At 44.7% G+C, this 17,218-nt stretch overlaps 1 protein-coding gene across 1 annotated transcript in view; it reads right to left on the bottom strand.

The window, feature by feature from the left end:
• Positions 1-243: 243 nt before the first annotated feature.
• The window catches only part of usp54b (ubiquitin specific peptidase 54b), a gene marked incomplete at both ends in the record, with an annotated part of 78,564 nt that continues 61,589 nt past the window's right edge, over positions 244-17,218 (bottom strand). The window contains 6 exons of the mRNA XM_083635819.1: positions 244-309; positions 9,122-9,259; positions 9,363-9,490; positions 10,485-10,811; positions 10,986-11,578; positions 15,274-15,424. Coding sequence (XP_083491945.1) covers positions 244-309; positions 9,122-9,259; positions 9,363-9,490; positions 10,485-10,811; positions 10,986-11,578; positions 15,274-15,424 — 1,403 coding nt within the window. The remainder of the gene's footprint in view (positions 310-9,121; positions 9,260-9,362; positions 9,491-10,484; positions 10,812-10,985; positions 11,579-15,273; positions 15,425-17,218) is intronic.

The raw sequence follows: 17,218 nt of genomic DNA, 5'->3' as shown, positions 1-17,218 counted from the left end.
TAGGGGAGGCAGGGGGGGGGGGGGGGGGGGCAAAGCAGGGTGCTGCGGGCAGCGAGGGAGGTGCTACGTCGGTAGGGATATGCGTGTGCCTGTGGTGTGCGTGCATGTGGTTTGCGTGTGCACGCCGTATGGGAGGGGGAAGAGAGGTTTGAGGGTCGATCCTCCTGAGCCAATCCCAGGTCTGTCGTGGCGAGGGGAGGGGAGGGACGGGGGGCGGAGACATCAGTGAAGTAGAGCTGGACTCTAGTCAGAAGACAGCTTGACGCCCGTCAGACACAGCCAGAAGCTCCCTGCACCGCTGGACAGCTCCTGCATAGGGACAGCGAGGACAGCATGGTAAACAGGTGAAGACACCAGCTCATATACAGTTACAGTACACAACAGGCAGCATGTCAAGGTTTAAAGGAGAATCATACATATGACTTATATAGCGCTTTTCTAATTACTCAAAGACGCTTTACAAACAGCAATAACATAAAACTTCCACAAATACAGAACAAAAAAAATATGGGGTTGGCAAAATTAAAAAGGAAGGTGGAGGTAGAAGGCAAGTGAGTGTGTCAGAGTTTTGGATGTTAAGGGGCAGGGAATTCCAGAGGGTTGGGGCAGCAATGGCGAAGGCTCTGTCCCCCAAGGTGCGCTACTTGGTCTTGGTGGTGAGTAGGTTAGCATCGGCAGATCGGAGGTGGCGAGTGGGGGAGTGGCGATGGAGGAGATATGTCAGGCATGAGGGGGCGAGATTATTGAGAGCTTTGTAAGTGATGAGAAGGATCTTGAAATGGATGCGGTGCTGAATTGGAAGCCAGTGAAGGTGTTGGAGGATGGGTGTGATGTGTTCTCTAGAGCGGGACTGAGTGAGCAACCGGGCAGCTGAGTTTTGAACGTATTGCAGTTTATGGAGGACAGTGGAAGTCAGGCCGTAGAGAATGCTGTTGCAGAACATCAGTGTCTACTCGCTCTGTGCAACAGCTCTGCTCTGTGTAACAGCTCTGCTCTGTGTAACAGCTCTGCTCTGTGCAACAGCTCTGCTCTGTGTAACAGCTCTGCTCTGTGTAACAGCTCTGCTCTGTGTAACAGCATTCACGCACCTGTTTTACATTTAAAATATCAATAGCTCTTTACCATTCCCCGGTCTGATTGTTTGGGGACTGCACTCTGAAATTTCACTTTCCAATTTCCACTGAAGCATTGGCTCGCCTGCAAACTACTTACCAATTGAAGGGTTTTCCATTTCAAAACACCACCTATATCCATTTCCCTGTTGTCAGTGTTGCCATTGCTTAATATTCAAAACACACAGATGATTGCATCCTCTAAAAAGATGCTATTTTGTAAGTGAAGATAGCTGAAGAGAGCTGGCAACTGACCTTTTAATATAACTTTTGATATAACTGATATTTCCTTCATACCAGCAATCATTTTGTCAGAGGGGGATTTTATGTAACCTGACGCTGCCAGATGGACGGTTTAGCTTCACATTACGTTTCACTAAACCAGTCCATCTGGGAATGCAGTAATCCAACCCGCTGACGGAGGCGGGCAGTTTTTCCAAGCTACTAGCCAGGTGATTGGATGACCCATCTGTCTATTACCGCTGGTGCGTGTTAACTTCAACCAATCAGATCGCCATGCCTCTGACGTAACGTTTGCGACCGGAGGACCTGTTGAAATGTTTGTTGCTAATTAGCGGCTAACAGCAACCAGGAGTGTTTGGCTACACGCAGCGAATTGACGAGTGGCCGTCCCTTGCGCTATTAATAGTTAATTGATGAAAACGGAGCACAGTGCCACGTGTGTTTATTTACTATGCTGCCTCGCTATCTCCATATAAGAACGTAAAGCGCTTTTGCGCAGCTTTGTGTGTGTGTTTTGTGGAAGCTAATGTAGGCTAACATGTGCTCCGGCTAGAGTGATGTGGGCTGGGGCCAGAGTTATGATTATTGCACGGTAATTTCCACAAACTAACGCATGAGCGATTAATAATTGGATTGGATTAATAAACGTTTTGATATTTTGGAAATGCTGTCCAGTTGTGAAATAACTGAAGTTATTGCTGCATCTACGATAGCCTCGCTAGCTCTCGCTTCCGCGGCGGCAGCCATGTTGACGAGTGAAAAGAACTACAAAGACCATGTACCCACTACTTGCCCAGACGCTTCACAGTAGCGTCACACAGAAAGCCCGCCTAAGGCTGCCGCTGATTCGACGAGCCGGCCATGGTTCGGGTTTCTAAGCCAATCATCTTAACTGCCTGTGCATATCGAGATGGATTACGTCGAGAGAATCTCTTTTGGTCTCGCAAGGTTATCCATCTCGCAAGCAAGGTTAGATTTTATGAGCAGCATGCAGCAATATGTGCATGCAGCCCCCTCTTGTGCACGCACGCACGCATGCATGCATGCATGCACGCATGCACACACAGACACACACACACACACACACACACACACACACACACACAAGCACGCATGGCACATGCTCTTCATGCTACCTCCCTATCTAACTTGCCAGATGCTAAGACACTGAGCCGAACACAGCAGCAGGGGAAGTGCCTCCAAAAAGAAAATTCAGACTCGGACTCACCATTATTATAAACCATAAGTCTGGTGGGATATTGATGTCACTGATGACTTCACATCATTAATATAAACTAGGGGTGTCACGATACACTCAGTTCACGATACGATACGATACACGATATTGGGTTCATGATAACGATACGATACGATATTTTACGTTACTCCACGCTAATTTGAGTAATTTCACCATTTTCATCCTCCGTGTCTGTAAGGTCCCTCGTCTGTTCAAACAAAGCAATGAAAAGGAGAGTGAGCATGCAATCAGATGCAGATCAGTGCCACCATGTTCAGCTTCTTTTTCTCACGATATGAGATTTCATCTCAACGATACATATTGTCACGTTTTGATATCGCAATATATTGTGGGACGATATATTGTGACATCCCTAATATAAACCATAAGGCTGGTGGGATATTGATGTCACTGATGACTTCACATCATTATAAACCATAAGGCTGGTGGGGTATTGATGTCACTGATGACTTCACATCATTAGTATAAACCATAAGGCTGGTGGGATATTGATGTCACTGATGACTTCACATCATTATAAACCATAAGGCTGGTGGGGTATAGATGTCACTGATGACTTCACATCATTATAAACCATAAGCCTGGTGAGATATTGATGTCACTGATGACTTCACATCATTATAAACCATAAGGCTGATGAGATATTGATGTCACTGATGACTTCACATCATTATAAACCATAAGGCTGGTGGGATATTGATGTCATTGATGACTTCACATCATTATAAACCATAAGGCTGGTGGGATATTGATGCCACTGATGACTTCACATCATTAGTATAAACCATAAGGCTGGTGGGATATTGATGTCATTGATGACTTCAGATCATTATAAACCATAAGGCTGGTGGGATATTGATGCCACTGATGACTTCACATCATTAGTATAAACCATAAGGCTGGTGGGATATTGATGTCACTGATGACTTCACATCATTATAAACCATAAAGCTGGTGGGATATTGATGCCACTGATGACTTCACATCATTAGTATAAACCATAAGGCTGGTGGGATATTGATGTCATTGATGACTTCACATCATTATAAACCATAAGGCTGGTGGGATATTGATGCCACTGATGACTTCACATCATTAGTATAAACCATAAGGCTGGTGGGATATTGATGCCACTGATGACTTCACATCATTATAAACCATAAAGCTGGTGGGATATTGATGCCACTGATGACTTCACATCATTAGTATAAACCATAAGGCTGGTGGGATATTGATGTCACTGATGACTTCACATCATTAGTATAAACCATAAGGCTGGTGGGATATTGATGCCACTGATGACTTCACATCATTAGTATAAACCATAAGGCTGGTGGGATATTGATGTCATTGATGACTTCACATCATTAGTATAAACCATAAGGCTGGTGGGATATTGATGTCATTGATGACTTCACATCATTATAAACCATAAGGCTGGTGGGATATTGATGTCATTGATGACTTCACATCATTATAAACCATAAGGCTGGTGGGATATTGATGCCACTGATGACTTCACATCATTATAAACCATAAAGCTGGTGGGATATTGATGCCACTGATGACTTCACATCATTATAAACCATAAAGCTGGTGGGATATTGATGCCACTGATGACTTCACATCATTATAAACCATAAAGCTGGTGGGATATTGATGTCATTGATGTCTTCACATCATTAGTATAAACCATAAGGCTGGTGGGATATTGATGTCACTGATGACTTCACATCATTAGTATAAACCATAAGGCTGGTGGGATATTGATGTCACTGATGACTTCACATCATTAGTATAAACCATAAGGCTGGTGGGATATTGATGCCACTGATGACTTCACATCATTAGTATAAACCATAAGGCTGGTGGGATATTGATGTCACTGATGACTTCACATCATTATAAACCATAAAGCTGGTGGGATATTGATGTCACTGATGACTTCACATCATTATAAACCATAAGGCTGGTGGGATATTGATGCCACTGATGACTTCACATCATTAGTATAAACCATAAAGCTGGTGGGATATTGATGCCACTGATGACTTCACATCAAGAAAACCAAGGAGGCAAAGATGTCTTTGATGTCAAATGGCATTGAGAGGCTGGGGAGCTAATAATTGATTCCATTTATGCTAATAATTGATTGCATTTATATATCGCTTTTCAAGGCACGCAAAGCGCATCAAATACTTGTGTGAGCGTGCGTGCGTGGGGGGTGGGTGGGCGGGGGGGTGGTGGCTCTACTCATTCACCACCGACCCATTCAGCCGATATGCACCAGAACGCTCAGCACATTTGAGCTATCACCGTGAGAAACAGAGGACTGTAAGAGCCAATTAGCTATCAAGGGATGATTAGGGGGCCATGATGGAAGGAAGGCTGGTGCAGGAAGCTGGGAAAGCGCGAGATGAGAGAGACAGACAAACAACGTTGCATTGTCTTAGTCTGCTGTGCATTAAAACTAAAGTAACTAGCCTGATTTGAAAATGTAAGGGGAGTAGAAAGTACAGATATGCAGATGGTTAATTACAGTAACAAAATATTTGTAGTTAGTCACTTCCCATCTCTGGATACCACAACACAGTACAGTGAGGTGTGATTTTACAGTCTGAAACCACAGAAGATGTGTCAAAATCGGTGATGGCACTTGTGCTTGTCGGTCTGTTTTCTGCCATTAAGTCGCATTCTGACGCAACAACTCCTTAGAGGCTGCATGATGTGAACAAGCCAGAAAGCTTTGCCCTCTGTCGGTGTCACTTCAGCAAACCATAAAGGTTATAAGCTAGAAATTAAAGTTTCTGATTAAAATGCCACTCATCCCAGAACTTGTTCTCAGCTCAGTCGTGGGTGGGCTCAGTCAAGTTATTGCCTGAAAGAAGCAAGGAGGATATTTTCTGAACTCAGGTGACACTGCTGACATTTGGAAAGTTTGCCAGGTTGATGAAGATTTCTCTCAGCAGGATCTGCGACGGAGTCTCACACTAAACAGGATTCTATGATCAGTGGAAATTTATGCTATTTTGAATTTTATGACACCATGACAGATGCTACAGACCTGGCTCAAACAGTATCTGGATGTTGATTTTCTGCTTTATAGAGAGCCAAAGTGAACGTCACTTCCTGCCTTTCTCTGTGTACCAGCGTGAAAAAATATGAATGGTGGTGAATGGAGAGAGACGATACTTTTCTGATCCCGTTTCAATTGTGCCACGGGGTCCACATGAAAATCTTGTCAATTTAAAAAATAACTATGCATGTTAAGAAAGTCGCAGTTTGTCCTGAAACTGAAACATGAGGTTTAGTTTTGTCAATCGACTACATCTCTCGTGTCGCACATATACGTCACACCATCAACAACATGGACTGGCGGGAGAGACGTCACCTATGCGACTGGTTGTCCGTAGTCTTTCTGATTTATAACTTATAGTGCCACAGTTTTACCACAAACTGTGACTTTCTTGACTTGCAGAGTTATCTTTTACATTGACAAACATGACATGTGTACCCCGTGACACAATTCAAACGGTATCAAAAAAGTATCGTCGCTCTCCGTTCACCACCATTAATATTCTTTCACACGCTGGTACACAGAGAAAGGCAGGAAGTGACGTTTACTTTGGCTCTCTATTAAGCCCTATTTGCATAATGTGTGGACCTCAATGAATTATCTCCCCTCCGCACAAGATAATGACATCCGTTGAGATCACCGGTGCCTTGAATACAATAAGTCAATGTTTTACAATTTCTCATTTCTTGATTTGAGCTTGATTTACTTTATACAATCAGTGGAAGAGCTTGCAGACAATTTTGAACCAGTAACGACACCACATGTTATTATGAAAGACTCATCACAATCCTTTTATATTAAAGAGGTTGACCAAGAGAAAGTGGGTAGAATTATCAATAAATTAAGTAACTCAAAGGCAAAGGATCTGTTCGGGCTGGATACTGCTTTTATTAAAACACATAGCGCCACCCTGATCAAACCTATAACTCATATGATAAACACCTCCATAAGAACTGGTAAATTCCCACAAAGCTGGAAAACAGCAACCATCATACCAATTTTCAAAGCTGGAGCACCAATTCTAGCTAGCAACTATAGACCAATTGCTATTCTACCCGTTTTCTCAAAAGTCCTGGAAAAAGTTGTTGCAGAACAACTCATTGACCACCTAGAAAGTAATAAACTTATTTACCCCAAACAATTCGGATTCAGGGCAGGGTTTTCAACAGAAACGGCTAACTGCTACCTCACTGAAAACATCAAGAGTTCACTGGACAAGGGTAATGTAGTGGGAGCGGTGTTTTTAGACCTTAAAAAGGCCTTTGACACCGTAAACCACAAGATCTTATTAAATAAACTTACAACTTTTAATTTTTCAGAGCAAGCAACCGGCTGGTTTGCTTCATATCTCGGCTGTAGAGAGCAATGTGTTAAAATCAGAGGAAAACACTCAATCCCCCGACAATCAAGAATGGGCATTCCACAAGGCTCGATCTTGGGGCCTTTGCTCTTTAGCTTATACATAAATGATCTACCAGCATGTTGCAAAAGTGCTGGTTGTCAAATGTACGCTGACGACACAGTCATTTATGTATCAGCTAAAACCCCTTTTCAAGCAGCTGAGATACTAACTAATGAAATGAAGGTTGTATCCCAATGGCTCAAAAACAACCACCTAACTCTGAATCTCACTAAGACTGTATCTATGTGTTTCTCCATAAGAAGGAGAGCACAAGACAGTCTCATAATACAAATAGATCGAGAGGAAATAAAAGAGGTCAACGATTTTAAATTCTTAGGTGTCATCTTGGATTCTCAACTCAAATTTGACAAACATGTGAAAAAAATATGCAAAACAGTCAAGATCAATTTGAACTGCTTTAGAATGATAAGACATTACATACCTCTCAAGGCAGCTCAACTGTTCATGCATGCCATGATATTTTCTCACTTATCTTACTGTGTAACTATATGGGCCCAGGCTTCACAGGCAACTGTCAAACCTGTCACATCACTGTACAAACAGGCACTGAAAATAATGGATCGAAAACAAATGAAATGGCATCACTGTAAAATTCTACACAAGTACAAGCTGCTCAGTTTTGACAGCTTCATTAAGTTTTCATTTGTCAAGTTGATTTTTAAATGTGTGAATAATCTCGTCCCAGCCGTACTTTCACCATATGTCACAAAAATAAACAGCAATAGAATTGCCACAAGGGGATCAGCGAATGGCAATTGTAGAGTGGCCCAACGCAAAACTACCTTCGGTCAGTCATCCTTTTCAGTAAAAGGGATACACATGTGGAATTCCCTACCAACAGAAATAAAAATGCAAACTAATCTGAAAAGCTTTAATGAAAAGGTGAAACACTGGCTGAAGCAAAATCAAACCTGCGACCATTGATTACTGATGTAGTGGTGTAATTCTACTGTAAATCTTGTATGATGTAGTAGCATAATTTTACTGTAAATTTTGTATGATCGTGTCACAATTTTTATGTTTGCACTTTGTTTAGATTATGTTTTTTATTAGAAAAGCCTACCCAGGGACAGGGATTGCAAATTAGCCTTGGCTAGATATCCTATATGCATCGCATATGTTTCATGTTCTTGTAACTTGTTACAATGATTCTTGCATTGTCCCTGACAAATAAACGAATAAATAAAATAAAAAAATAATTTTGAGCTGAAAATGCATTCAAAACCTCTTTCTATAGGTTGCCTCCATTTTTCATGATAGGAGGAAGATAGAAAGACAAAGAAGATGAAGAAAAAAAAGTTGCGTGCCAGAAAGCCCATCTTCATGGCAGTTCAGATCACTGGAAGTCCACAGGTAATACTAGTTATGTGCAAATAGGGCTTTAGCCTACTTATATAACAGATGAGTGAGGTTTGTCACAAAGTGCAATCAAGTTTGAATGAATAAAATTACATTAAATAATTTGAAAGCCAATTTGGTATGCTACAAATTCTTCAGAAACCCACTTATCTGGAACTCCAAGTAGCTTAAATCAAATAAAGAAATGTCTGTATAGTATTTAAGCAGGTCTGGGCAGTCTTAGGGTCATCACTGGTATTTAAGATCACAGTCGTAACTGTCTATGCGCTCAGTGAATGCAGTGTGTACCTGTGAGGCAGTGGAGGGAGGTGGTGGTGATGAGGAGGTGTGATAGTGATAGTGATGATAGTGGTGGAATAGCGACAGGGACTCAGAAGAGAGGAAGTAAGCAAGGCGAGGCACTGACATCTGCCTGCTTCACCTTTGAGAGAAAGAGAGAGGAAGAGGGGAAGATGGGGGGGCAGCGAGAAAGCAGGAAGACATATTGGAAATCGAAAAAAGCGCGAGAAAAGGAAGAGTCAAGACAGGGCACGGGGAAGAGAGCACAGAGGGAAAAGCAACGCGTAAAGTGCCGAGGTGGGACATCGGGGTGCGTGCAGTTCAAGAGCGCGGCCACAGGGAGGCAGCAGAGCACAAGAGGTCAGACTCACAAAGCTGCGTGTTGCAGTGAGGCGGCTGCGGCGCGAGGAGGAGGTCACCACCGTGCCGCTCAGGCTGCGTCCGATTCGCCGCAGGTTTCCCACGTCGTCAGGCTCCACCCCCAAACGCAGATCCTGCAACACCATTGGCTGGGGAGGGAGAGAAATGTCTGTCAGATGATCTGTGATGGTGTGGGGGGGATTGTAACAGAAAGAGCAATATGTGTGACACAGAGAAGGAGCATGACTTCACCTTGTTGAGGTAGGTGGGGGTGCTGGTACAGTCCGTCCCATACACACTCCTCTCCATGTCAGCGCTGGGGGTCTGAGAGCGAGTCTGCCCTCCCACCCTGGATATCAGCCTCTCCGAAGGACTACAGCCTGAAGGAGACAGAGGCAGGCTGGAAGTCAACACTCACACATACTAGGACACTAAACATAATACACTTTTTGCATGGATGCTCACAGTGGGAATCAAAAGCCCTAACAGTATTAGGAATCATGCTCTATTATGTTCAATTATTAAATTACATGATGTACAGTATAAAAATATTAAAGTACCCATTAAATGACCTCCCATTACTTTTATTTGCTGAAAAAACAGCTACCGTCCATGATGAGCTCATGCTGTAGATCAATTTAAATTCCAACCAATAAAACCATCACACATTTTTTAACAATCCCGCCCTCCGTCCCTCCCATCAAATAAAACGGCCTTTCTCTCCTTGAATCAGATTCCATTGGTTTGGACTTTTGAATGATCCCTCACTGCGTTATGTCCTGCCGCTCCAACATCCTGTTTCAACATGAAATCCATCAAATCAACGAGGTCAATTAATTTCAATACATTTGAGCAGTGGTTCTCAATGTGAAGTATGGGGCCCACCAGAGGTCCTTGAGGGGATTCCAGGGAATCCCCACCAAAAGGATGAATTGTTAAACTTCAGCAATATTTAATTTACAAGAAGTTAACACAATTAGAGAATGTAGAAGACTAGTATAGTCGTGGGAACAATACAAATACTGTAACAATAAAACAATATTCTATTATTATAATATTTTAGCTAGAGAGTGAAAATCTTATCAGATGGAGCATGGGCATCACTGCATTTGAGTCTTATGACTTCATTCAGATTTGGATCAGGCAAGTGGAGATGAGGGGATGAACGACAGCGATGGAACTCACACACAACACACACACACGCACACACACACACACACACACACACACACACACACACACACACACACACACACACACACACACACACACACGCCTGCATAGACATATGCAATCCCATAATGCAAGTACTTGTGTGTGTGTGTGTATGTGTGTGTGTGTGTGTGTGTGTGTGTGTGTGTACACACACTGTACCTGTCTTGCCAGCCAGCAGACTGGCCTGGTAGAGTGAATCCAGCTCAGACAGCTCTGCCTCCTCGTGGTCACAGGGTTGGCTGGGCTGCCCAGGGGCATGATGGGAGCTGTAGTGCCCGGGGGAAGACTGGCAGCTGTAGCTGTAGTCGTGGCCGGAGCGCTGTGCCCTGACGGGGATGCAGCAGTCTGGGGGCGTGTTATACGGCGTCACCACAGCATCTGGGCGGTCCAAGCTCCAGGAGGACCAATGGTGCGTGGCCGTGTCGGGGGAAGAGTGGGGCCACGGGGGCTGCCACAGGGGCGTGAGGGACTTCCTCTGCCCGGACGCTTCCAGCATGGGTGGAGGAGGAGGAGAGGAGGGTGGAGGTGGTTGGAGGTGCGTGTGTGTGGAGTGTGCATCCCAGAGACCCAGAGCAAGCGAGGGCAGGGGAGGTGGAGGAGGAGGAGAGGAGGGTGGAGGTGGTTGAAGGTGCGTGTGTGTGGAGTGTGCATCCCAGAGACCGAGAGCAAGCGAGGGCAGGGGAAGTGGAGGAGGAGAGGAGGGTGGAGGTGGTTGGAGGTGCGCGTGTGTGGAGTGTGCATCCCAGAGACGCAGAGGAAGCGATGGCAGGGGAGGTGGAGGAGGAGAGGAGGGTGGAGGTGGTTGGAGGTGCGTGTGGGTGGAGTGTGCATCCCAGACACCCAGAGCAAGCGAGGGCAGGGAAGGTGGAGGAGGAGGAGAGGGTGGAGGTGGTTGGAGGTGCATGTGGGTGGAGTGTGCATCCCAGAGACGCAGAGGAAGCGAGGGCAGGGAGATGGCTAAGTGCTTCCCCAGGGGTCTGACGCTCACCCCCCCTGCCTGCAGCAGCTCGCATAGCCTCACCCCCGTGCCCTCCTCCCCTGACCCTGGGCCGGCGGCCCCCTCCTCCCCCCGGCCCGAAATGGGGACGCAGGGGCGAGTGAGGCTGAGGGTGAGTGGAGGGCGGGAAGGGGGGGGCCTGTAGGGCGGAGGGGGCAGGGCAGGGCCCAGGACAGCGTCCTGATTGGCCGTCGCCTGGTCCTCTTCCTCCTCCTGATTGGGCGTCAGCAGTATTTGGACCGGGCCAGGCTGTTCACTGGAGGACACAACAGAGGGAGCGTGTCAGTCAGCCAGCAGCAGAGACAAAAACCCAGCTGCTCTGACGTCAGGTGAGTTACTGCATAGAGGAAGGTCACCACCGCATACTAGGATAAACACACATACACACACAAACACACACACACACACACACACACACACACACACACATACACACACACACACACACACACACACACACACACACACACACACACACAGGCACACACATGCACACACAAGCACACACACACACACACACACACACACACACACAAGCACACACACACACACACAAGCACACAAACACACACACATACACACACACACACACACAGAACAAACAAACAAACAGCTAATAACACGCAATTGACTTAGCCGTGTGTAAGCAAAATAATTTGGTAAAGATGTATGGGATGTCAATGCCTTGCTGATTTCACAGTCATGCTGTTTATGAGTCAGAGGCAGGCACAGGCTTTGCTTTATTGATCGAAAGATCACCGCAAATACAGCAAACTAACTTTCTGATCCAAACAAAACAAATACAGCAAACTAACTTTCTGATCCAAACAAAACAAATACAGCAAACTATCTTTCTGATCCAAACAAATCAAATACAACAAACTATATTTCTGATCCAAACAAATCAAATACAACAAACTAACTTTCTGATCCAAACAAATCAAATACAACAAACTAACTTTCTGATCCAAACAAATCAAATACAGCAAACTAACTTTCTGATCCAAACTAATCAAATACAGCAAACTAACTTTCTGATCCAAACAAAACAAATACAGCAAACTAACTTTCTGATCCAAACTAATCAAATACAGCAAACTAACTTTCTGATCCAAACTAATCAAATACAGCAAACTAACTTTCTGATCCAAACAAAACAAATACAGTAAACTAACTTTCTGATCCAAACTAATCAAATACAACAAACTAACTTTCTGATCCAAACTAATCAAATACAACAAACTAACTTTCTGATCCAAACTAATCAAATACAACAAACTAACTTTCTGATCCAAACTAATCAAATACAACAAACTAACTTTCTGATCCAAACTAATCAAATACAACAAACTAACTTTCTGATCCAAACGAATCAAATACAACAAACTAACTTTCTGATCCAAACGAATCAAATACAGTAAACTAACTTTCTGATCCAAACGAATCAAATACAACAAACTAAATTTCTGATCCAAACTAATCAAATACAACAAACGAACTTTCTGATCCAAACGAATCAAATACAGCAAACTAACTTTCTGATCCAAACTAATCAAATACAGCAAACTAACTTTCTGATCCAAACTAATCAAATACAGCAAACAAACTTTCTGATCCAAACAAATAAAATACAGCAAACTAACTTTCTGATCCAAACTAATCAAATACAGCAAACTAACTTTCTGATCCAAACAAATCAAATACAACAAACTAACTTTCTGATCCAAACGAATCAAATACAACAAACTAACTTTCTGATCCAAACTAATCAAATACAGCAAACTAACTTTCTGATCCAAACAAATCAAATACAACAAACTAACTTTCTGATCCAAACGAATCAAATACAACAAACTAACTTTCTGATCCAAACAAATCAAATACAGCAAACAAACTTTCTAATCCAAACGAATCAAATACAACAAACTAACTTTCTGATCCAAACGAATCAAATACAACAAACTAACTTTCTGATCCAAACAAATCAAATACAGCAAACGAACTTTCTGATCCAAACGAATCAAATACAACAAACTAACTTTCTGATCCAAACGAATCAAATACAGCAAACTAACTTTCTGATCCAAATGAATCAAATACAGCAAACTAACTTTCTGATCCAAATGAATCGAATACAGCAAACTAACTTTCTGATCCAAATGAATCCAGCTCAAAGACGAAAGATTCTAATTGAATCTGCAGCGACTGATTTTGAAAACAGCAATCTACCAGTTGGCCCTGTTATGAACTGCAGGGAGCGCTGGTGCAGTAAATCAACGCTGAAAATAAATGTGGCTTCTATAGAGTAATTCGGTCTCACTGGGCTCTATATTACTTTATTGATTTACATATAGCGCTGATATGTGCAGGATATGATATATGTTCAACATTAGTGGATCCTGTCTGAGCGGGACAGGAGGAGAGATGCAGAGGAATGCTATCTATTCTATACTTTATTAGTGTAGAGAAGTGTGTGTGTGTGTGTGTGTGTGTGTGTGTGTGTGTGTGTGTGTGTGTGTGTGTGCGCGCACGTGCATGTGTGTGTCAATGTGTAGGCTCCTAATGTGTTAACACGTGCCCAGTTGCATTAAGATATAGATGTCTATGTATAAGTGTGTCTAGTTTTATGTAAGTGTGCGCCAGTGTGTGTGTGTGTGTGTGTGTGTGTGTGTGTGTGTGTGTGTGTGTGACTGTGAGTGCCAACCCCCCTCCCCCACATTAACTCTCCCCCATCTCTTCCAGCCTTAGTAATTACCCAGCAGGCTTTGCAGCAGCGAGCTATAAATCAGAGGCTTGTGTTGATCAATAGAGGAGAGGAGGAAGGTAATAAAAGAGGAGAGCACTGAGCGGTACCCCTCCTCCCTTCCCTTCAGCACACTGACAACAGTTAACCAGGCTGCTCACACACACACACACACTCAGAACAAAACCAACGCTAGCATGACTAATCAAAAAGAGTGAATTAGCAAAAGTAAAAGTGAGTCATTTTCCTCACTCTTTACTGTATGTGCTACCTCACTCTTGTTTGACTAGTCGCATTGGATTTGATGCACTCCTCGTCCAAGAACTCTGTTTCTTTACGCACTTCTTTCAACACATCAGTAGGGAATCGGGATTAGGGAAACAGACGGGTTGACTTAACACAGTAACACACTGGCGAAGAAGAAAAATAAACCGCAGCACAGGATCTATCACACGTCACACTGACTGACTGACTGACTGACTGACTGACTGACGGACTCTACAACATAGAGACGGACAGATCAGCAGCACACAGAGCAGAGACAAGCTTTGGCAGCACACGGATACAGAGAGCAGCAGCACAGCGCAATGAGGGAAAGCAGTGAAGCACAGACAAGCACAGAGCATCTCTCTCGCCCCCTCTCTGTCTCTCTCTTTCTCTCGCCCCTCTCTCTCTCACTCCCTCCCCCCCTCTCTCTCTCTCTCGCCCCTCTCTCTCCATAGCAACATATAGCCTAGCAAAGCAAGTTTTTGCTGCACTGCAACACGCACCAACACAAAGTGGATTAGAAGTTATACTCTGGTGTGTGAGAGCACACACACACACACACACACACAAACACACACACACACACACACACACACACACACACACACACACACACACACACACACACACACACACACACACAGCAGGGTATGAGAGTGCAGTGCTGGGGGGTGGGGTGGGGGGGTCCCAGAACTTTGGACAGCCAGTGCTGAGGACACACACATGAGGGCGTTGAAAGTGTTTTTAGACAGCCAGCAGTCATAGGAGACACACAGAGGGGAGGTCCTGGGCTGGGTTTTTAGGACAGGCCGTGCTGAGGACATACACGAAGACGTGAGGGAGGGAGGGACGCAGGGAGGAGGGGAGAGGGAGGGGGAGATATTGAGGTGATTCTGAGACAGGCACCGCTGCGGACACATTTAAGGGGACAGTGGTGGTACCTGCGAGGCCCCTGTGGGCGGGGGGCGCTTCCTGTCTCCCGTTCCATATCCTGTTCCTGCCCGCGTTTGATTGGGCCCCCAGCGCTCCTCATGCACGCAGCTACAGCCAATCCGCTATGAGCGTTAGCCTCATGCAGGGGTCTGAGCACAGCTGAGGATGTTAACAACAGAGCGGGAGATAAAAAAAGGAGAAAGGACAGAGAGAGAGAGAGAGAGAGAGAGAGAGAGAGAGAAGGGACAGAATGGCAGAGAGAGGAGTGAGGGAACGGAGTGATGAGAGGAGAGAGGAGGACAGAGTTATACAGACAAAGACATGATGAAAGAAGACAGACAGAGAGGGACGGGGGACAGAGAAAACAGAAGCAGAGCAAAAGGAGTGGTTATGAGGGGGCCGGCATGCAATATGCTCCTCTACTGTCAGTCTATGTATGTGTTTTCTATACATCTACTGCGAATGTATGGATGTGTTGGACTCATATGTGCAGTTAGGAAGTCAAACAGTTGAGGTTAGGATATGAGGAGCGGTGTTAGGGCTACGTTCACTAATCCACGGACAGCGCAGCGCAGGGGCGTTTCTACGGGTGGGCCTGTTTTTTTTTTGTGTGTTTTTTCTTTTTAATTGGTTGTTTTCTAGAGGCAAACTTGCTGCTGCCTTGCTAGCTAATGGTTTTGTAGCTTAAAAACGCAGCGCACATCATCTCCAGAGTCTAATGCATGACGACTTCATGACATCTAGGAATTTTGCGCGCTTCGCGTGCAAAATTTCGTCATGCAATTGCCCCACCAATTTTATCCAGGCCCACCCAATTTTATCCAGGCCCACCCATAATTGAATTTCTGCATACGCCCCTGGCGCAGCGTGACGTTGTTTATAGCGGAGAGCATTGCGTTGCAGCGTAGTGAACGCAGCCCCGGTGTGCGACTGCGGCCGGTGTTAGTTGGTAAAAAAGAAAAGAAAAAAGAAGATGTGGCAAAAGACAACAATAGAGCAGCCATCACCCATCGGGGCGGCCATGGTGATCGGAGAGGTGCGTGCTGTTTTATGAGTTTGATCAAAGTGTTGGGGCAGGATGGGGTGGAAAGGTGTTGCTGCTAGCTGTGTGTCCTCTAAAGAGCCAGCAGGTTGGCTGAAGTCGGCCCCAAACTCTTGATACGGATGTGGGAAACCAAATGCCGTTGCGTAATCACCCGCAAGTTGTCCTCTCACTTCATCAAGGTTGTGTGTGTTCATCATAGGCATGTGTGTGTGCGTGTGCATGTGCATGTGTGTGCATGTGTGTGTTAGGTACGTAAGGCTGAACTACTGTAATAGACACAAAGAAGCACACACAGTAGGACAGACAGGACACATCATAATCCCTGATCTATTAGGTAGCGCTGTGCTGGAGGGGAAATCCTGCTCACCTACTGATGGTACAAGGCTCACAAACACAGTCACACACACAGTTACACAGTTACACACACACACACACACACACACACACACACACACACACACACACACACACACACACACACACACACACACGTTTGTATAACTATCTTAGTGAGGACATTCACTGACATAATGCATTACCTAGCCCCTAGTCTCAACGCCAGACCCATGAGAGTGCTTAAGCTGATACACTGCATGACTGCATGCTGCAGATCTCTCTCTGGGTCTGGGACAGACAGACAGTCTCAGCAAACTGGTCTCGGAAGTGACCCGTTCACTTGGCCAGTGATTGGCGAGTGGTGGATTCACGCTTCACCAAACAGTAAGGAGGAACCACCCACCCTGAGACCGTCTGAACTGGCTCCTGCAACGTCGAGCATTTCGAAAAAGTGAGGAGTGGCCAAAAGATCCTCACTTTCCTAACATGTCCTCACTTCCCAGGTATAAAACTCAAAGTGGTCCTCATAAGATAGATGTACAAGAACACACACACACACACACACACACACA

The sequence above is a fragment of the Poromitra crassiceps genome (genome assembly GCF_964638095.1).
Source record: "Poromitra crassiceps genome assembly, chromosome: 4".
In the NCBI taxonomy this organism is placed as follows: Eukaryota; Metazoa; Chordata; class Actinopteri; order Beryciformes; family Melamphaidae; genus Poromitra; species Poromitra crassiceps.
The sequence above is the reverse complement of the archived record's forward strand: the minus strand, read 5'-3'. Positions and strand labels throughout refer to the sequence as shown.